General features: G+C 40.4%; 1 protein-coding gene across 1 annotated transcript; it reads right to left on the bottom strand.

The window, feature by feature from the left end:
- Positions 1 to 3,501: 3,501 nt before the first annotated feature.
- On the bottom strand, positions 3,502 to 21,429 carry coq8aa (coenzyme Q8A, genome duplicate a). Its single transcript, XM_040126052.1, has 17 exons — positions 20,915 to 21,429; positions 16,195 to 16,294; positions 15,382 to 15,464; positions 14,933 to 15,198; positions 14,639 to 14,834; positions 14,444 to 14,510; positions 11,878 to 11,952; positions 10,582 to 10,710; positions 8,509 to 8,594; positions 8,108 to 8,248; positions 7,409 to 7,490; positions 7,051 to 7,144; positions 5,953 to 6,094; positions 5,427 to 5,534; positions 5,229 to 5,294; positions 4,687 to 4,773; positions 3,502 to 4,170 (listed from the first exon to the last, which is right to left on the bottom strand). The coding sequence occupies exons 2-17, from the start codon at positions 16,286 to 16,288 to the stop codon at positions 3,874 to 3,876; spliced, it is 2,013 nt and encodes a 670-aa protein (XP_039981986.1). The 5' UTR covers positions 16,289 to 16,294; positions 20,915 to 21,429; the 3' UTR covers positions 3,502 to 3,873.
- Positions 21,430 to 22,996: the final 1,567 nt, after the last annotated feature.

The raw sequence follows: 22,996 nt of genomic DNA on the forward strand, positions 1-22,996 counted from the left end.
CTAAGGACTTTGGTGATCCCCTGACTTTTTTTTCCCCCCATGAAGTTGACATTTGTGGTTTTGAGTGAAATGTTTCACCCCACTGCCGTGAGGTTTGGCACACCCCTGTTCCCCTCAGTATGAAATGTAACACCTGTACCTTTGTTTTTGCCTTAGCTGTGTCTGCGCTCGATAGCGAGCATACCGAAAATTTTCATATGGTGTTTTCATTAACATTTGTGAAAAGGTTTGTCAACAACAAATGAGATTTTCCTGAAGAAAGGCATGGCTTCTCATTAAAAGACTTGTGGCTTTTAAAGCAATTTTCTATGACACTGGCTAATCAGACAGAAAAGAATTGGCCCCATTAAACGCCCCTGGATCATTTCCAGTTTCATTGCCTCGGTGACCGCCATTCCAGGCACAACCAGTAGAATATGTGAATCTGAAGTTAGTAATGTAGCAGAAAGAAGAGGAAAATTGCATTTGGTGACAGTCTCTCAAGTAAAACTGACATATCATGACTGATATACAAGTCTGCTGAGATTCACCTAGTTTAGGTCGGTCAGGAATTGAGTTTACCCAATTTAGCTCAAAGGCTCAGAGCACTTCTTGAGTACGCCACCCTTAACCTGCATAATATCTGTTTCCAACGCAATATTAAAAATCGTCTCATTAATCATCTGTACAGTGATTTTGGTGACGCGGCTAACAAAGATGCAAAACTGATGAAGTTTGTGCCGCAAGAGTGTTCGCCTTTAAGGATTGAGCCCAGACTTCCTGAGTGTCCTCTCTCACCAAATAAGGATTTCTCACCGCCTGCTCTTTCTGACCAGACGAGGTGCCCAACATCCCCCCAACACTCCCACTATCCTTTCTGTAGTGTAAACACAACCACAGCCGAGTTGTTTCCATCTCAGCTCAGCAAGTTGCAATGTCAAAACACATTCAGGTCACCGAGATTTAACACAGTGACGACACGGCGGTATACAACCTTTTCCAACCGGGACACAAAACTAGATTGAATGTAGCCAGTAGCTTGATTCGATTTCCCAGCCTGAGGAAAACCAACCAAAATATTAATCAGAAAATATTTAATTGAAATTGGTCTTTTTACTATCTTGGGTACTGACATTGTGGTTAAGATTTTCTGGGGGCAGTCACTGTTTCTCAGAGACCTGGCTGGGAGTCAAATGTGGTTTCCAGAATACAATTTTACCCAAAATTATCTTGGGAAAACAGCAGATGGTATTTGACTGGAATTAATTAAATTGCATGAAGGCCTTAGCAGGATCATTCTTCTATAAGACTTTTGAATCCTTGCGGTGTAAATTATGTTTGATAATTGTTTTAGGATGATAGCTCGGCAGCCAAAAAATGCGTCTGATGTGCATTGTTGGTTTGTGTAATCACTCTAATTTCTCCAACCTCTGCTTATAGGATATTGTGTAATAAAGCAGAAATGACATATGAAATGGGAGTTTCATATTATTATCTGACTGGCCTCAGGTTGGTTTCGTTCTGTTCTTTTATTGGGATGATGTCAGTATTTCAGGAACTGCTGGAGCTCTATTGAACATGAACTGATAGGAACTGTGAAAAAAACCACAACATCGCCATGTGCTGGACACTGAGGTGAGTTACAACAGGCTGAGAGTTTTAATACTGAAAGACGGCAGCTCTGGGCAACTGGAAAGAAGTGTGCACGCAGGATTTTCCCAGCAAGGATCAAAAGTATGATAGAGAGGAGGACTCATAGAGGAAAAGTCTTTCTATGTGTGCTCAGCCTTACCCGCTGGATTTCCTGTGCGTGAGTACTGACACGATTCATTTGCCCAAAAACTGAAGTATATACGTGTGTATTTTCGGAGTATTTGTCAGTGTGTGCACACTCATTTCCCAGGCTCTCTGCCAGTTTCTCCACCGCTGGCCAAGCCATTGCTAAATAAGGAAGACAAACTCTCTGTCTGTCTACTGCATTTTCACTCTGTTTTTTTCTCTTCTGAACTCATATTACAATCTCTTACCCAAACCAGGATACATTATATATACACATTCATATCTACGTTTTTTTCCAAAGGCACTGACACAGTATGTTATGTTTCTCTGAAGAGCTGCAGTCCTTTTAAATGGACTTAAAGTATAAAGACCACACACACACACACACACACAATCCCACTTAGTGAGTAGATCAAACATTTACTCTTTTCATGGAATATCTTTATTACAACTTTCAGTTAAGAAGGAATTTTGATTAGAAAACTTAAACCGTGGCTTGATATGAAATATAAAGTAGGTATCTCTAGCTATAAACCTTCCACTGGAAACTACAGGCACCTTGTTTTTCTTTTTTTTGTTTCATCTCTTCCATCTTCACACCAGAGACCATTATAACTGTATTCACACAGCAGAGTAGAAAGGACTTTCACAGTCAGACACCAACCAGGTGACGGAAAATTTCTCACCCGAGACAGGTGTGGAAAGATTACTGACTTGGAGACAAGGTGAGCCTACGAGCTGAGCTTGTGCGATATCAGGATGAGCCTCCTCCATCCCTCTTCATTAATATTCATGACTAGTCACAGGCCCAGTGTTGATATGGGCCTTATCTTCTTAGGGAGCGCAACATGGATCCATGTGGGTTCATTTCTACATGATTTTTACAATCTCCTCAGAACTGAATCTGGATTAGGTACGGCAGAATTACTATTCGGAACCGCAATGCAAACAGTGTTGTTAGTAATTAACTGGAATTCATGCAATAAATCTTATCCGTATGGACATAAATTCTCAAAGACGTCTTGACAGGGCAAAAAGGAGAAAAATCTCTAGCAGGAGCTCTGCAAACTTTCATCCCAAGACACAAACTGAGTAAAATCATGTAAACCATACAGATCCTAGATGTCATTTGAAACAGAATGAAAGTTTCAATCAATGGTATGCCCAAAAAATTGCTATCATCAATACAGAAGATACTGTATATTATATATACTATACATGAGTTAAAAGTCACACCTTCACGTGTAATTGCTGACAAATTCCAGTTTGTTACATTTTCTACAAATTGCTAAATTAACCTAAATTTAATCACTTGGCAGCATCTTAACTTGAACACTGAATCTGTTTCTGAACTATTATGTTTGTATCAAAACTGCAGCATTTACTTTGCTGCCTAAATTTAGTCCAAGCATAAATTGTTCATGTCCAGAAAATCCAATCAAACCTCAGTGAAAAAAATTACAGAAGCAGAAATATTTGTGAGCCAGACAAGTTGGTCCTGGTCAACACTATGATTCGTACTGCCCATATACTGCACTGACCCCATTATTTCATGACTGTGAGTTTACTATATTGGTGCAGTCCTTTACGTTAATACAATCAGTGTCACCACCCATGCCATTTCTGGCAGACGGCAAACACTTGGACACTTGGTGTGATTTTCCAAGAGTTCAACAAAACACAGCAGTACAAGACAATCGAAAATTAATACAAGACATCGCCTTGAAAACATGAGAGACATTCATTTTACACCTAAACAAGACCGTTTCTCTCTCTTCTTCCATCCACCTCCCAAGTCTTTTCAGCCTGTCCTCTCAGGGCCATATATAAGTAAGAAAGTGGCCGTATAGCACTCCAGATGCCATGTTGCTGCTCCCTTTCCCTTTCAGAAATGGTGGCTGTAAATATGTATAAGTGCCTTTCAAAACCTCATTGTAGTGGACTGCCCGAAATGGGAAAGATAAGCTGGTGCTCAGTGACCTTTTAAGGGGGGGGGGGGTAGCATGGCCTCCGCGCTGCAGATCTGCATCTTCTCACCCCGACCTCACCACCGAGCGGCACTTTGCCGCTGGCCCCAGGACCTGTCCATCAAAACACCTAACACTTGAGACTGGCTTAGGCTGAGTGAGAGGGCGGTGTGCGGCCTTCCCAGTACTTCTGATACGCTGCTTGGAACATCTCCTTACACTGCAGCTTTGCATTCAGCCGGGAGCAGATGAGGAACGAGCCGCCCATCTTGCGGTGCAATGAGTATGTTTCCTCTGGAGGCGGGGCGAGACGGTGTTTGAGCATCACAGGGATGAGGTTGTGGATTCTCTCTGTGGTGGACTGAGAACCGAAGTCGAAGGTGTCCGTGGAGGCGAAGGCCTCACCAAGTATCATCACCGCGTCCACGTGGGCCTTCACCATTGCCTGGATGCGGAGAGTGAAAAACACACTGCGTACTCAGTCACAACTTATGTGCAACCTGTATACTAACTGGTGTCACTTTTCTAAACAGTAAAAGGTATATTTGCCCCAGAGGAAGACTCTCACACGTGAATTTGGTCAAGGTCTTACGGCCAAGCATAAATGTTAAATGACCCAGACTGCCGAGTCTTTCAGAACAAATTTGCACTTCAACGATTGATCAAACAGCTTCTAAATCTTCCCTCAGCTGCCTCAGCTTCTTTTACTACAACCTCTGATGTTTTTTTTCTGTGTTTTCCCCAGGTTACAGATACCTCTTTGATTTTCACTAGTACGAAATGTTTAAACAAATGAAACAAAGCCACCGCAAGTAAACATCTTTATTAACAGCAGTGTCCCACTTTTTCTTTTTCTTTTCCCCTCCCCAGCAAGCAATTTCTCAAGTACGTCAATGGCAAAAACTCACGGCCATGGCTTCTTTTGTAGAGCAGGCAGAAAGATAGATAGAGAGATAATTACCTTGGACTCATACCCAGTTAGGAACTTCATCTCGATAGATTGCCTCAGAACTCCCTCACTGTCCCCCTCGGAAGCTGAACGGATTATCTACAAATCACAAACAGGTCACACATGTTACTACTGTCACATTCTGCATCTGTAAGTCACACATTTCATTTCCTTAGCCAGAATTTAGTTTGCCAGGTTTATTTTTCATAACGCATGATCTGACATGAAGCTTATGGAAGTGAGCTTTTCATAAGTGACGATTCACTGCATTTAAACTACACTACATGTGACTAACTTTTCTGCAACAAATGAAAAAAACATAAATAAGAGCAGGAAAGATGCAACAAGTGCGTTAACAGTGGATGATGTACAGCAACTGAAACTTTACGTTGACCAAGAATATGATTTAGTCTATGAAATACTTTCAGAAATAGCATAGTTTGACATAATGTTACGTTCCTCATTATTAAAAATGTATTAAAAATATCAAAATGATGGTGAGTAATAGGGTGGTGGTAACAATGAAAAGTAAGAACGATGTCGACTGGTCTTACCTCTATGTAGACATCTGTGAAACTCTGATCAAATCCTCTCGTGGCTCCAAAGTCTAAGAGCGCCACCTACAGACACACAATCCAGTGATCACTTATTTTCATTACTTTGAAATCTCACTGTAACTGCCACATTGTTATTATTAATTGTAGCCGAAGGAACTCTAGTAACAGTACTATTTAGACCGTAGACAGACTCACCCTGTGCGTCTGTGGGTCATAGAAGAAGTTGGACCAGTTTGGGTCTGTCTGCATGAATCTGAACTCAAACAGCTCTCTGAGGCACAAATTCAAGATGTTCTCGCAGATCTGAAGAAGAAACAAAGATATAAAGATCTAATTGTTATTTACGGCTACAACAGATTAAATGTTATATTCATTTTTGGTGCAGCTTATTGCTTGGGTGTGTCATGCCAGTGGAGTTCACTGCACTGAGGTCAACTGAGAAAGAGACAAATGTAAACAGCTGAGGAAAGCAGGGATTTGTGGGAGGAAATGGGAGGAGTGTGGAGAAAACTGGGCAAAAATGAAACAGGTGGGGTCGGAATCAGTTCCCTTTGCTGCCGCTAGTGACCAATCCGTCTACCTATCTATTTATCGTTCAGAAAGAAACTGGTTCTCTGTCTCACAGACTCCTCTGAACATATTAACTAATGTGTTTCCTCCCCCTTAGTCAGCTAAATACTGCTTCTATTGACCCCCTCCATCTGCCTGGTGTCTGCTGTACCTCGTTCTTAAGGTCCTGTGTGAGGCTCTCAGCCTGGTCCAGGGGAAACCCCGGGACAAGCTCTGTGGTCAGGACATGGCTGCTGCTCAGCTCCTCTATCACCTCAGGTACATAGAAGAATGGATGGTCCTTCAGTAGCTCCCTGAGGCAGACATGAATGGATAAAAAGAGACATACACACAGGTTAAGTAGGGAGGTCGTCCATATAGAGTATTAAATCTACTGTATATATAGTCGGCTGGCAGTTGTTCTGACCTTGAACCAGAGAGATAGAAATTTAATGAGGGACTGGAATGAGCTAACTATAGATATATAGACATGAACCTATCTTTGTGTATGTAATTTGAGTGTAGCACAAGCTGTGATGTGTTCTGTGAGACAGAGACTGAGAGACTGCACCGTGCAGTCACTGTATATGATATAACCTGACATAACCATTTGCTACAGTCGTATCAAGCCATGCTTTAAACAAGGATACCAACCACCGAGCAGTTCTAGAATACAGTTAGTCCTGAATTTAAGCAGAGATGTTATAAGAGAGGACACAAACCACTTAAAGCATTTTGAATTAAAAAAAGTCTATAACGCTAAAGATGGCAGCTATATGACACATATCCCGCCCCTTATAAAGCCAAACATATCAAGCCAATCGTGTTGATGCACTGACGTAAGTGAGAACGTGTGCATGCGTAGTAGAAGCATAACCTGTGGAAAGATGGAGTTTTAAATGTTGTTTTCGGGGAAAGTAACCAAACTTCTTAAGTGGTTTTTAATCAGATTTGAGCGGTGATTCTATACATGCAGTATTTATGTCCCAGTGGCCATTGAAAGTGAAGTTATGGCTCTCTCCCCTTTCATTTATATACGGGCCTGGTCTGGTTACCAGGCGGGCCCGTATGTCTACCGAGTGGCAATACTTATAAGGACTTCGATTTAAAGTAGCTGGGGAGTACAGTTAGTCCAGTTAGTCCCTGGATTACAGAGAGTTCTTGTAAACAGGTAGGACATCAATCAATGAAATGGAAAAAAAAAAGGGTGTGTGAATGTTGACCCCCTAGACTGTGACATTTATAAAGTCAGAAATTTGCTACATAATACCTGAATTTCTTTGCACACTGGGCTTCTCTAATATAGTCGCACTCCAGTGCTAGCTCTCTTCTCATTACATCTATCAGATGCTCTGGAAACAGACCTAGAGAGGCACAAAGACACAATCAAAAGGGTAGAAAATGTAAGACAAGTTTTTAAAGGACTATATAATTCTATAGACAGTAACTCAAAGAAACGGGTGGAGGAAAATAGAGGCACATACAAGGAGACAGACGAAGACAGAGAGGAAAATGTAAATGAGACTAAAAGTGGATAAATGAGGTGAAACAAGCATAGTAAAGTTGAATGCAGCAGTGCACGTGTGTGGTGTTTGTGAATGCATTTTTAAGTGTCTTTGAGCGTGTACCTTCAGGAAGGGCATTGCTCATATTCAGCACCGTCATCAGGTTGTTGACGTCACTGTTGATACTCTGAGCCACACCGGGGTACTGGCAACAAAGAGAAACAAAGAGGAAGGAAGTGAAAAAAATATTAATTTTAATTTGATCATAACAAACACCATCTTTTATGACATCAACATTTCTGTAGTGTTTTTATTCATAATCTCACTTTAAAATACTGTAATGCCCCTGCATCATGATCACAAGTATATCATTCACTTTTACTAAAAATTTATCTTTATGGTATAATGTAATTGCAGATTTCACTGAGATTGCAATTACTGTTAATAATGAGATAATAATAACACCATTACATTTAACTATTACTGGCATATCTTCCATAAATTCTAAAAGCGTTTATTTTAAACAGTAAAGACAGCATTTAGACAGATAACTCCTAAATACTGTAAAGGCATAAAATAACTTTAGAATCAGATGTTTTCAGTGAGAAACCACAGAAACAACCACCGCATCTGATTTTTACACTTTTTATAGAGACTCTGATCTGATCTGTAAACAAAGTCTGTAAACAGACCCGGGAGATCAGATTGTCTATGGTTTCTCTATGCATGTGCTAGAGAGAAACAAATACAGGGTCTCCTGGGACAGTGTTTATCATGATAACACGGGAATGTACTGTGTACAAATACAGGTTCACAGCCTACCTGTATTTTCATGGCCACTTCTCTGCCATCCTTCATCCTCGCTAAGTGAACCTGGCCAATGGACGCTGCTGCAAACGGACGCTCCTCAAACGATTCCAACTTGTCTCTCCAGTTAGGACCCAAGTCACTGTTCAATGCTTTCTATAGACAGGCACAAACACTTCATATTTTTGAAGCTTGTCATATTCAACTTAATATATTGTTATTAAAAGGGTCCATATTTAGTGAAAGATTTCCAGTTTCCAGTTTCATTTTGTCCCTGGTGGAGTTAAAAGGGATTTACAATGGGCTTGATAATAATAATGTAATACAACCAGAAGTAGGACTGATTTTGTTATACTTATTACATCATCAGTTAGAAATGTGCAATAGCTTGTTAATGGTAAAGAAAATACCCTTACCGTCATTTGTTTGATTGGCATGAAGTCCGCACTTTGTCTTACACGCTCAAAGATCTTGGCAAGCTGAGGGTTGATGAACGCATCATCTGAAACACAGAAACACAGCTGGGTTTGTTGAAACAGGACAGATATGCGGGTCTGGGGGAACAGCATGACAGGTTGTCCTTCAAATCCGAATTGGGTGTCAAATACAGCTTTACAAGTGAAATATCAGTATATGAACTCCAGGTGTGGTCATCAGAGGTAAGAGGCTAGAAACTCTTGCGATTAGATGCCTGTAAAAATGCACCTGCCACACATTACATAATGTACACCCTAAATGGGTTCATAGCTTCAAAAAAACAATACATTAACAATACTGCGAGTACTCTGTTTGATGGTAATGCAAGTATCCAATAATTTAAGAGCTCATACAGCAACAACTTTGTTTTTATTCAAGCGCAGATGCATAGTTACAGTAAATCTCTGACCTATCACATTGATTGAGTGCATTTTCCCACCTCAAGCATAATTACTCAGCTTAGCTGAGTTAAACCAGACTTGACCAACTTAAGTCAGATACTAAAGTCAAGTGAAACTACTAAGATCCCAGGTTTAATTACTATGACAATAGAAGCTAATACTGTTTGGCAACTACTAGGATTGGTTTTTGGGTGACATTGCCGATGATATTAGGAATCAATGTTACAAACTTTATTATCAGTTTTATAATAGTTTTAGACACCTCAAGGTTGACACTATTTTGGACTGGTGCTAAAGTTTACAATGGTTGGTTGCACAATCATCCGGCAACAACTGCATTCCTGCCAAGACAGATAAATGTCAGCATTGTGCAAAGACCAGAGAAGTGATTTTTATCCTCCGGATTTACTCGACTCCAGTCAGTCAGACAGTCAGATAATTGTTAATTGTGTTAAAGTGTTAAAGTGTTAAATCTCTATAAGTCAGTTTCAACCTTTATCATTATCTGTGGGAAGAGCAGTGAGGTTGTGTCTGCGTGACCAACTACAGACGACTACTGCAATCTTTTGTCCACAATTTAAGAATCAACTTGTCACCACTTCAGAGATACAGTGAAAACTTTGCCTTGTCTGCAAATAACCACAAACATGCACACAATGTCAATCCTCTGTGTTGAATCCTGATTAGCAAACACCGGGCAGCCAATGTCCTCCTCTCTCCTACTACTGTTTTTGTGGTTTATTACATGTACTACACTATAATGTCTGTGCAAAGTTTGCCCTAACATATTCAGCACTCAGTACATGAATGCCAAAGGACAAAGGTCACCAGCCAAGGTCAGGCAGCGGGGGGAAGCAGCAACAAACAAAATTAATGATGTGTTTACTGCTGTTACCCGACCCAGCTGTACTAACTCTGTGCCAGGATGTTTACTGCCACTGGCCTACCACTCTTGTATCATCTGTCTTATATGCATAAAGACCAACAAGCATTGTAGTTCACATACTGGTCAGTGCTAATGATACAACTCTGACGGACTGTATAGAAAAAAAATAAATCAACACCTCAATGAAACGCCACTATACCGGTACTCTGTAGACTCTGTGGTCAATTCATCTGTTTTCAACTACTGCAGCACTAAACTGGACTCTTGGAAGCCACTGATCAACAACAACCAGATGTCTGTGCCAACTTTCTTTGCTGACGGCTGTGAGCCAGGGTTTCTTGTGCTGTAATCTTAACTTAAAAAATTACAGGAATAGTATAGTTCCTAAATATGGATGTGATCTGTGGATCCCATATCTAGTGGAAACAACAACTGTTTCTACTTTTGTTAGTGAGTTTCCTCACCGGATAGTGTGCATTTTAACTCTGCTGCACAGTATCAAAGCAGGAGATTCGGCAGCTGTGTTAATGGAAATGTAAACACCTTTTACCCATCAGATCAGGATACAAACACTGAGGAATCATCCCTTTACTCCTCTGCCTCCCTTCTTTCATCCATCCATCCTTTCTCTTATTGATTTTTCCCCACACTGACTCACTTGCCTCTTTTTATCTCACTCTGTCTACTTCTTCTTTTCTTTGTGAGTGTATGCGTTTGTCACCCACCTTGAATGCTGAGCATCTGTCCCAGTTTTAATGCAGCTCCTCTGACTTTACAGAGGGTTCTGACGATACGTTCAGCGTTAGCCTCGGACAGGAAGGGGCTGGAGTCCAGGACTGCTTTCTTATTTTCACCTGCAGCAGCACAAACCAGAGAGGATTTTGGTTAAAACATAAACGGTAGATACAATAGCTGCATCTACACCAGTGTCTCAACTCTAAAGCCGATCCTTATCTCTCTCTCTACAGGTATAAATTAAGTATTTAACTTTTGTTGTTTTATGTTCAGGTGAAGTCTTTTGGCATTAATCAAAAACAGTATCAGTAGTTTTAGATTCAGGTTTATACACAGTATGTGCATGTGTTTGCATACATATCCCAGTAGATGTGTGTGTGTGTGTGTTTATGTCTCAGTAGGTCGTGAGGTAGTGTGTTTCAGTGTATCTGAAGCTGCTTTCAGAGGCTTTAACAGATTTACCATACACACAAACATGCTTACAAGTGTGTTCAGGGCGTCCCTGCTAGGATTAACACACACACACACACACACACACACACACACACACACACACACACACACACACACACACACACACACACACACACACACACACACACACACACACACACACACACACACACACACACACACAAAGATAAAACGCCCACAAATACCACAGATTTACGCCCATATGCTCCGTTTCAGTTTAGCTATGATTCAGGATTAGCAGGATCAAAGTGCAAAGCAGGAATGTCTGCTCAGGTGGCGAATTGGTGGAGGAAATGATGTAATTACATTTTTTTATGCGCTCTGTTAGCATTCAAAAAGTCTGTAGCATGTAAGAACATGCATGAAGGATGGGTACTGAGAACAAATTGCTTTTTACAACAGGAAGGCAGTTGCAAAATCTCGTATGTTCTTAGCATGAGCCAAAGATAAACAGAAACAGACAGTGCCTGTCTTTACAGGCCAAAGACTCTAATTCAAGGCCTTAATAATGACTTTATCAGAACATAAATATGTTAATTGTCTGTATACACAAATCCACATTACAATACATTCAGAAGAAGACAACTGCACTCCCAGCACGAGTTGTGAAAATGGCCATGTATGATTCAGTGATGACATATAGACCTGCCATTATACTTGAATATTTCGTAGTTCCAAAACAAAAACTGACTACCTGAGTATCACAAAATATCATAATAATAATGCAAAAGCAAACACTGCTGTTTAAATAAATTTCTTAGCTGTAAAACCCATTCATTGTGTGCGCCAGTGTGTGCGTGTTTGTGTGTTACCTGATTCACCACTGAGTCTGATGGTCTTCTTGGCAACTTCTGCCAGAGCTCCAATACCCAACCCTACAGCTAGACCTGGTGGAAACACACAATCAGAACAAAAACATGATCAGAGTTGACCAGCTCATTAGACAAACACTACTGTATCAATTTGCTCAGTATGTGAAAGAACATTAAAGGTTGCCAAATATGTCACACTGCTTGGTCATATAGACAAAACACATAAAAGCACATAGTCATGCAGCGGCTTTAAAACTGTCCTTTTAGTGTTCAGTGTATCAACAGGCAGCTTGCCTAATGGGACCTTCACCATAAACCTCAGAATACTTCACCAGTGATGCTTCTGTAAGTGTGTAAATCAACTGACTAAATGAAGTCGTCTGTTGCCTCTGAAGAATGACATTCCCATCAAAATAAAAACAAATACAAAAAAAACAACAAAAAAAAACATATGCAACACAAAATCATGGGCAGATAAGCACGTGCAATGACTGAACCGTAACAGCTCCACCTCTACCATCTGACAGAGTAAATGGAAATGACATCAATCATTTAATCACAATTGACCTGCTGAAATAATTAATCCTCTGAAAAGTTGGATGATTATTTTGGCAGATAATGGAAAGAAAAAGCAACACTGCACAAGTTGGGGACTGTTTGTGAGTTGAGTTCCTGCAAGCCTAGCCTCCAACCTTACATAACTCAGCATTACATAATCAGTTAGCTAGCTGTCTCTGGACAGACATATCTGAGTGTGCTTTACATTTCTTCACCAGTCAAAAACATGTCATCAACTATATTGTTGGAGACAGGTTGGCCAAGCCGCAGCAAGGCTGTGCACCTCAATTTCAGCGAAAATGTTTATGGAGCTTTGTACTGCATACACGTTTTTATATATATATATATATATATATATATATATATATATATATATATATATATATATAAAAAATATAATATAATATAATATGATATAATATAATATAATATATATTTATATACATATATATGCACAGATCAGCAGCTTGTAACGTCTCTACAGATGGTGGATAAGTTAACAGGTGGCAAAAAAAAGTTGGACAGAGTGAAGGAGAATATAAACTGTACAAAAGTAAACTCAGAAAACAGAGTCTCAGATGAGTCAGGCTGTACTGCCAACACAAATATACAGTATGCAGCAGAATTTAGCCTCAGATCGTCAGCTCTCATACAGGTTACAGTGAGACACAGAAGGCAGAGCTGAAATGAATCCGCATGTTGACAGTGGTAACATGTAGAAGGTGTTGAAAAGAGGAGGGGTCGTGGAGGAATGTGGTCTCTGTCTGTCCTTCACAGTCCGGCACCATTTACTGAAAAAGTTACACATTTTAGTCTTTTTTTCATCTGATCTTGTTTTATTAAAGAACGCAGGTTTCAGTTTAGGTTGGAAACGAGCAGCAAAGTGATTCATCACATCATAAATCTGCTGGCATGTTCCCTAACAGCAGTGATTACAGCAGCTCTGCTTAGTTGACTTCTTGCTGTTGCTATGCATTTCACTACTTCCAAAGGTTTCTCTGAGGTTTGTGGGGAAACAGGACAATGTGTTTCAGTTTTTCTGGTTTTGAGAATCAAATAACGGAACAGGAGTCATCTTGTAAAACTTGTAAGTAGCGTGAGATTGCTGATGCTAATCTGTTTGGCTTTGAGATCGAATATACACATATATATATATACATACATACATACATACATACACACACACACACATATATACATACACATATATACACACACATATATACACATCTATATATATATAGATAGATAGATATAGATATCTATCGATCTATCTATCTCTATCTATCTCTCTCTAGATCTCTATCTATCTATCTCTAGATATCTCTATATCTATATATCTATATCTCTATCTATATCTCTATCTCTATCTCTATCTAGATATAGAGATATATATATATATATATCTATATATATATATATATATATATATATGTATGTATGTATGTATGTATGTATGTATGTATGTGTGCGTGTGTATTCAGTTATGCTGTCAGTGTGTTTGTCACTGTGCAGCCCCTGAGGAGGTCATGGGATGACCGTGTACCAATTGACCCCAGATTATAACAGGGGGATTTGTGGTTACCAGACAGACTAAAGATTACAAGGTTACGGAGTTTCCAGAGATTGCAGAAACTATCATAGCATAAGTCATGTTTTAGCTATGTGATTGCATAACTAACCAGAGTAAAACCACACAATGTTTGATGTTCTCTTGTTTAGATTATCTAAAGAAAAAATTGGTGATCTCTATTTACAATTATTAAATTAGGTGTAGGTTCTGCTCTATATACTAGAATAAGGGTTACGATCACACAATTCTTTATTTTACTGACTTCTTCATTGAAACTGCACAGATAAAACTGTGTATCCACAGACAGACAGAAAAGGTCAGAATGGTGTACTTGCAGACTTGCGTGCAGACACACATAAAACAGATACAGTGAGACAAACAGCCGAAGAATCAGTCAAGATTCAGACACAGTAACAAAGAAAGTCATCACTGTACCTCCAAAGTTGGCCAGTCTGCCAAGCCGAGTCACAGGCACTTTCCTCTCTCTGGCTCTCTCACTCAACTAAAGAAGACAGAACAGTAAAGATACTTTTTTAATATATTGTCAATGTGAATATGTAAAGTAAGGGCTTACATTAGTGTCTATGTGCATTTGTGTTTAGGGAATAGGAACCAAGGAATAAATATCACCATCTGTTTGTGTGGTTTGATCTCAGCCCTTTTGCTCTGTCTTGCTTTCTCGATGTCTTCAGCCGTCAGACCACCAACTGTGGATGGGTCCTGATGGTAGCTCCTCATCTGCGTGACCTGATGCTGACAATATAGCTGTCCCTCCACATGCCTGTTTAGACTGTGATTGTAGAGACGATGGTGTCCAATGAAATGTCTGCCACACACAAAACAGAAATGATTACCTTTATGCTCCAAACAGAAGCAAAATACTTGTGTACTGTACACTGTAATTGAATAAGAGACTGTTTTTACCTGGCATCTTGGTAGTAAGATCTGGTGTGTCCACTGAACTGTGTGCTGGGATCTTTGTATCCCTCAAACAGAGACTGTTTCCCACTGACATGGTTCGCCCCTACTGCTGCGCTGTGATGGGCTGCTGCGTCACCACTACTTCCTGACTGATCCACTATAAAGTCCCCACCTTCCTCCCTGAGCTCTGAAGCTGCGAACGCACTGTCATCCTGAGGAAAGTCTAATTCTGACTCTGAAGTAGAGGTTTGCTGCTGGCCAGACAGCTCCTATAAAGACAGATATACATACATATCCGCTTTTACACAATTAAAACATACTCACAGTACTATCTTGCCCGTTAATGCAATATAAATTTTTCTTTGAATAACAGAGAACTTTCTAAATGTTCTATGCTACCAATTTGCACAATAGTATTTACAAATACAGATATACAGTACATAGTCACACACCTGTATCTTCATCATGGCCGCAGAGAGGCCTTGCTCTGCAGCCAACTGGACATTTTGGACAGCAGCACCAACTCCTGGGACTCCTGGGTTACAAGTACCAAAGAAAACACTTTATAGCTTTATTAGCTCTAAGGTCCACTGAGAATTTTAACCATACAGTACAGGAAAATTGTCAGTGTTTTAGCACATAAATGCCTGGCCATAAAAATATATGAAAGTCAGACTTTGTTTAAACTAGCTTGCTATCTACTAGGATATCCCCTTAATGTGGAAGCAAATGTTGTATTATCATTTCTATAAACTTAACAATGGCTTTCCAGCAGGGTTACCAGGCCTTTCAAATTCCAGGTATACATTGTGACATTTCAATTTTAACTTACTATCTTTAATTTTTAGAGGCTATAATATAAAAACTGCATTATCATGTCTTTAGACTGAACTAAAGCTTGCCAACATTTTTGCTAACATTACCTTTTAAACGAAAGGGTAAACCTAGCCAAAAATTAACGTATTAAATTGGAGTTAGGTTAGCTAACCCGCTGGTTTTAATACAGTTACCATTCCTTTTCAAAAGTTAATAGTTCACTGTAACGCTAACCCTTTTTATTAAAGCATTTTATCTTAAACAATATGTAAAGCTAATCACAAGCTAACCTATCATCATTTAAGCTGGGGAGTAGACTAGGTTCTAATGGAGGTTCTAATGCAGAACACTGTGAATGCTAACAAGGCAGGTAAGGCAAATTCTGAAATTTCTACAATGTGTCTTGAGTATTTTTCAAATTTGGGAATAGATAGATATGCTAAAGATACCTGTCCCACTGCGCAGGGCACTGCTCTGAGTCTCTACAACCGCCTGGCTCAGCTTAGCCAAGCCTCGCATCAGTAACTTCATATCACCTGCCATGGTGGACTGACGACAGAGACAGAAAGGAGGACAGGAAAGTGAGAAAAAAAAGAAGAAATACACAGAACTGTACAGTCAATATAAACATTAGTTGTGCCACATATCCATCCATATTTAGTAGGCCTGGTAGCATGGAGAAGTACATATGGTTCACTGACAATAATGAGACAGACAAAATGAGAAGTCCAATATCTGAATGCTGAGAGGAGAGGAACACAGGGACAAAGAAATGCAGATGGACAAGGTGGCAAATGGAAAGATAAATAAAACCTGTCGTCCCAACAGAAACATGCACACTCACGAGCAGCTGTCACATCTTGAGATAACTTTAATACTTTGTCTAAAAATACTTATGACCTCCATTCCATTCTCATGAGCGTACACACGCACAAACTCATAGACACACACACATACCCAAGAAAGGAAAGGGGAATGCTGTGCATGCATGTATAGTGTGAAGATATGTGTATGTGGTCCAGGACTGGACCTGAAAATGTCACTGGAAACTAAGAGGGAGGACTTTGAGAGCTGTTGGCTGTTCCAGCTATTTCTGAGCACGTGTTTGGTTTGTGTACAGGGTTTGCCGTCGCACTTTACCTCTCTCCATTTCTCTCTGTAACTGATAGGACTCTGAGATTGTTTTCTATTAAGGCCTATCTAAAAATATTACACCATCTCGTTCCATAAATCAGTCTGGTGTATCTTTTACAGATAGTTATGACAAGCTGAAACAGTTTGCACATTACCATACATTTAGCTTAAACTGTGATGTGATCATGCTTGTGAATATAACTCAAGGTCCACAAGTAAAAGTTTCCATTGGCAACTAAATATCTGAGTGAGCTAGCATGACGTGTGGAGTACCTCTTGATTCAATTCTGGGACCTCTCCTATTCAACCTCTATGTACTCCCGCTAGGCCTCATTATGCATAAGAACAACATCACTTACCAAAACTATGTGGACATCACTCAATTATACATAGCACTGTCAACAAGTGACTATGCTCTTATTGACTCACTGCTGCTGCACATTGACCAAATTAATGAGTTGATGTGTCAAAATTTGAAACTGAGATAACTGTCTTTGGTGCTATAGAAGGAAGGCTGAAAGTTGGTGCACATCTTGATTCCTTTTCTTTGGAGCCTAAAAACCAAGTCAGATATCCTGGTGTTATTATTGACTCAGATGTAAATTTTAACTCCCACATCAAGTCTATTACACAATCTGCCTATTATCATCTTAAAAATATAACATGAAACGAAGGTATAAATGTCTAAACGTGATCTAGAAAAAATAATTCAAATTTTCATTTCAAGTCGGTTAGGCTACTATAACAGTCTTTTCTCAGGCCTTCCCAAAAAAGCACAGCTACAGGTAATTCAGTATGCTGCTGCTAGAGTTTTAACAAAGATCAAAGAAAACTGTAAATATTACACTAGTTCTCAGATTTCTGCATTGGCTACAAGTGTCTCAAATAATTTATTTCAAAATATTGTTACTTGTCTAGAAATCACTTAATGGTTTTGGGCCTAAGTATAGCTCTGACTTGCTGCCACACCTATGAACCATCTGGACCTCTTAGGTCATCAGGGACCAGACTGCTAAATGTTCTTAAGAAGAAAAAAAAAAGAAGAAAACCAAAAACAGGGTGAGGCTGATTTCACTTATTCTGCTAAGCATAGCTGAAATAAACTTCCTGAAGATCCTAGATGTGCCCCAACTCTGGCTAAAAACAAAACAAAACAAAACAACAGGCTAAAGACTTTTATGTTCACCTCTGCTTTTAATTGCTGCTAATAACGGCACTCTGACTGTTTATGCCTTTTTTTTATCTATTTTTATGTACAGCACTTTGAATTGCCTCTGTATATGAAATGTGCTACGTAAATAAACTTGCCGTCAATACACTCCACTAATCTCCCTGACTCTTCATCTAAATAACAGAGACCGTGCTGCATTCCTCTGTTACAATCTGCAGTCTTACTGTGTGTGTTTGTCACTGTCTTACAGGTGCTGTTTTGTGGATGACAACATGCTTCAACACAGCTAAGATGGGATTCAGGCCAAACGAAAAAGGCTTTGCTGAAAGAGTTGAAACAATATGGGAGTGCGCGCGTGTGCACTGCAGCACACATACACACACTGAGTCAGTAAGCGGTTCATCCGTCCTCCTTCACAATTAGAAATAATTCAACTGCATCTAATTTTGTATACATCTCAATACAAACAGAGTTGTTTATATAAGTAATTGCACACATATAGACTACAGTGTATGGCCTTGGTACTTGGCTTACTTCATACTTAATTTTTGTATCAATACAATCTTATCATACCAGTTATCATAGTACTATGCTAAGTCTACTTTCCCCCCAACCACTATATTGCAAAATCCTGCAAGATCTTCTGCATAGCTGGAAATTTAGATAGGAAGTTTGTACTGAAGCAAAGAAAGCCTGCAAATGTAAGCCTGAGCAAAGAGCTGCTACATACTGTATATGGCTTCTGCAAAGCTTTCTTAAAGCAACGTGCATTTGCGCACTAAGATGCAGAATTTCTAACAGTTTATTAATAAATTTCACTTGCAATATCTGAGACCGTTGGGGAGAAGTTACTGTTTATTGCCAAATGTAATCTATTGAGCAACTACCAATTGGTCAGTGTGGGTCTGTCGCCTGTCTAAGAGCAAATATGCATGTCTACCTCTTTATCAGTCATAAGAATTCCACCAGAGATGAGAGGAGAGGAAAGGAGAGAGAACTAAAGGGTCAGTTATGATGCCTAGTAGGCGAGAGGTCACTACAGGATAATTGTGAAAGGAAACCGAACACACGTACACATGGTATTGTATGGTGAATACGCACACACACCTAAGCCTCAGCTGTTGCCTTGGCTCTGTAGCTGTAGACTCACTGCTATGAAAATAGCCACATGGCACAGCCTGAGTGTGAGTTTATATCTGAATGCTGTTCAGTACACCTCATGGTTTCCTGGCAGTTTCCTGTCACAGCCCTTGACTTCTGATCCTGAGGCAAAAGTGGAAAATGTTTACCCCATTGCTGTGCAGTCGTGAACCACCGCAGCAGCTGTGTCACCACCACAAACAGGGGAAACGTGTGTAAGACCACGTTTCCTTCAAGACTACAAACCAAGAGAGAGTCTGTGTTCTATTTGAATAAATTACCCAATCCAAAACATTTCTTGTAAGAACCTGGATTAAATCCACAATGAGTACTGTAACATGTAAGGTAGGGATGCAGAATAAAGCATGTAGGTGGCCATCTGATCCATGCTTCAGTATGACACTCTCACAGACAGATGGATGAATTTATATTAATTGGCATTTCTGCTTGTTAACAGTTTTATGTAAGTTTTCCCTGATGCTGAAAGTGGTTTCTTGGCTGGAGTGGGTGGTAGTGGTTGCTTCAAAAGAGCTTCAGCCATTGTCGCATTTACTGGACAAGAGGTTATAATACGCTCTCTGGGCAGCGCTACTTCTTCATCCTCTCGCTTTGGACTGCGGGCAGACCGGACACTACGGTGACTCCCTGTCGCCTATTGAGGGACAAATTGGTATTACATGATGGGGCAGGCCGGGGCAGGCCAGGGCTAGCTGGCTAGCATGCTAACCTCAGTAGAAAAAAAAAAAAAGAATCGATAGAAATACAAGCAAAACAAGCGTTAACAGTGGTGTTACACAAACCTTTTTGATAAGGATCGTGTAAATTTGGCTATTAAAGCAGTGCGAACAAAGTATATACTAAGCCTGTCATCTTACAGTTGAAAAATAAACTCTTTAGTGGATAAATTATGTAGAGAAACCATTGATTATATAGTTCATTTTAATAAAAAAAATATTGTCAATCTGCCAGTCAGCCAAAGGGCTTTTCCACTAGTAGTCCCAGGACAGATTTTAAACACTCACCTAAAAGATTATGCAGATATGTTCACACATTTTATCAGTGCTTGAAACTATTAAAAATGTTTTCAGGTGAAGATTAATTGAAATTAAATCAAAAATATTAAGATGAATGCGAATCTCTGACTATGGTTTATTAGAGACAAGGCAAACCATTATTTTCCAGTTGGACATGAGACTGTAAAACTTCCCCCATCCAGACATAAACCTATTCAGTACGCGTTATAACACCTTCCGTGTAGTAAGGTACTGCAGTTTCACTTCACTTTGTGAGATTTACGCCACATAAACTGGCCAAAGTGGCCCATTCAAAATCTGCGATTGCTGACTTCCTCGTGGGCGTGCAGCCACTCGATTCTGCAATAACAAACGCGTGCCCCGGCGATTTGAGATTATTTCAGCTAACATTTTGGGCCGCTTTAAACGAAGGAGACTGAAATGGCGAGCAGGTTCAAGAAATAGTTTTCGGGTACTTGAATGGGTGACCGCTACGTTGGCAGGGTTGGTAAAGTTTTGCAGCAGTAACAGAGCAGCCATGGATGCCAGGCACGTCAGCACGCCGCAGAGGATTTGGCTAAGTGAACCAATCTGTGGTCGGAACGGTGAACGGGATTATAAAAGGACTGACCGACGAAAATAAATACTACTTTCCTGACCACATTTATTAGCTATCGCGTGATAAACCGTGCTGTCCTTTGAGATACTCACCAGCAGCTGTCGCGCAGGGTCTCTGCCGCTTGTTTCTCCAACTCAGGAGGACGAGGTCAACTGTGGCGGGCGAGTCAAAACCTATCCAACTTTATTTAGCGAGACTATTACAGCAGATTTCACGGCGCGTTCTCCTTTGCGTTGCTAGCATCAGTAGTTGAAGGTTGTTTGTGTGTCTCCTTATTCTTATTCTTCTTCTCTTGCTCCTGCTGCTGCTGCTGCTGCTGCTGCAGCCGCTAACAGCGTTTAATCCAGGTTATCTCGCTCGCTCTCTCGCTCGCTCTCTCTCTCCCCACGGAGAGGTCAAACCTTATTTACCAACTTGACTCAGCAGCCAGAGCCGTGCATTGACGCAACCCACTCAGACGTCACCCTCGTCGTTGTCCGGCACACACAGGCTGTGGCGTAGGGGGAAAGACGTGCACAGTCGGCGCTACATCTGCATAATGAATTCTTGGCTGTAGCATTTTAATGGTGTCACTGATTAATGTTGTGTTGTGGATATGCATGTTTGTACTGTATTTTCTGCTGTAATTTCCCTTTCTTCCCCTCTGGAATCCTAAAATCTCAATCAAATTTAATCTGACCTCTTTTCACTATTTATAAAGAGGTAGCAAACTTTATCGCCACACGCAGACGTGCACCACGCTGTCTGCTTAGCTCCATCACTACACGGCTCTGGTTTTGCTCTTCCGGCCAGTCCGTCCTCTGCTTCTATTGGTCCTTGCCGTCTGTCGGCAGGAGGTGGGGGCTGAAACGCGGCTCCTGGTTGGTCCATCACGAAGGGCAGGTCTGTGTCGCATTACCGAGCTTGACAGACTGTTTTGATACCAAATTTCACTTTTGCAAGACACACGTGGCCAAGAAATAGTGGCAATAGTTGACACGGTAAAACACAAACACCACGCCAAGTGTCCACCATAGACAGAGCAAAATATACCTCGACGGTGAAATGGTCCTCTGCGGCCACCTGCTGTTGCTGGGAGATCACCATTTCAACACTGCCATTTTTGATTGTTATTACTTATCAATTAACTGTTAAATGTTACGATTAGAGAGTTAAATTTTAATATGGCAAACTCAATAGCTATGCTTTAAAATTAAGCTGGCACTCTAATAAAATGTATAAATATAAAGCCCAACTGCAACAAATATACATACTTACAAGTCAAAAGCCGTCTATAAAATTATGAAAAAAGTCTTACGATAACGCAAATTTGGGTCCTGACTGACTTTTTGAGATGATGTCTCTTTGCAGTGTCAGCAAAATGTCAGCAGAGTGCGCCACATATCCACACAGTCCCACGTTGTATTTTGTTATGTAAATGAGGTCATGACTTTTTCCCATAGTAAATAAACTCATTGGTCCTTTTAAGTGAACACATATCCTGTCAGACTAAGCCTTGGCACGTTCAAATTTGGGTCTATAACCCAGTCGTCACATTACAGATCTAAAGTCTGAGAAATCAACTAGGGAAAAAAACGGTTGCTGTGGGGCTCAAGCATACTAAAACTTTCGTCATATGGGGACATGGCAAATGCAAAGAGTATTGTGCGCAGGACATTTGAATCAATTACATGTATAAAAATTATCATTCGACAAAGATATCCTTGTATATAATGACAAAAGTGCACAGAGGGAGCAATGAGTGGCCACAGAGGATGAAAAATGTACACACCTTTTTAAAATTTTAGGAGCTGCATGTTCAAAAAGACCGCTTAAAGGTTCATCTTCACCCCCTAGCCCTCACAAAAAAGCATGGCTCTGCTCTGTTTCTCTTTTCACAACCTCTTTGCCCCTGAATCAAAACCTTTCTTTCCCACCCGCTCCGGATGGTGCTGCTGTGGACAGGTGTGATTTGAATGGCAAATGACCCCCATGCAAACACAGCAATTACTGTGGCCATGAAGCAGCAGCGGCATGCGGTGAGTGAGGGCTTTCTCAGGTCAGGTCCATAAGAGGCTGGGACCTTACGGGTGAAATGCACTCTCTGAGCCGTGTTGACTCACTGGCTGCAGCTATGATGCCTATTCAAACCCTTTTAGATAGACAGATAGATAGATAGATAGATAGATAGATAG

The sequence above is a fragment of the Xiphias gladius genome, chromosome 4 (genome assembly GCF_016859285.1).
Source record: "Xiphias gladius isolate SHS-SW01 ecotype Sanya breed wild chromosome 4, ASM1685928v1, whole genome shotgun sequence".
NCBI classification, from domain to species: Eukaryota; Metazoa; Chordata; class Actinopteri; order Istiophoriformes; family Xiphiidae; genus Xiphias; species Xiphias gladius.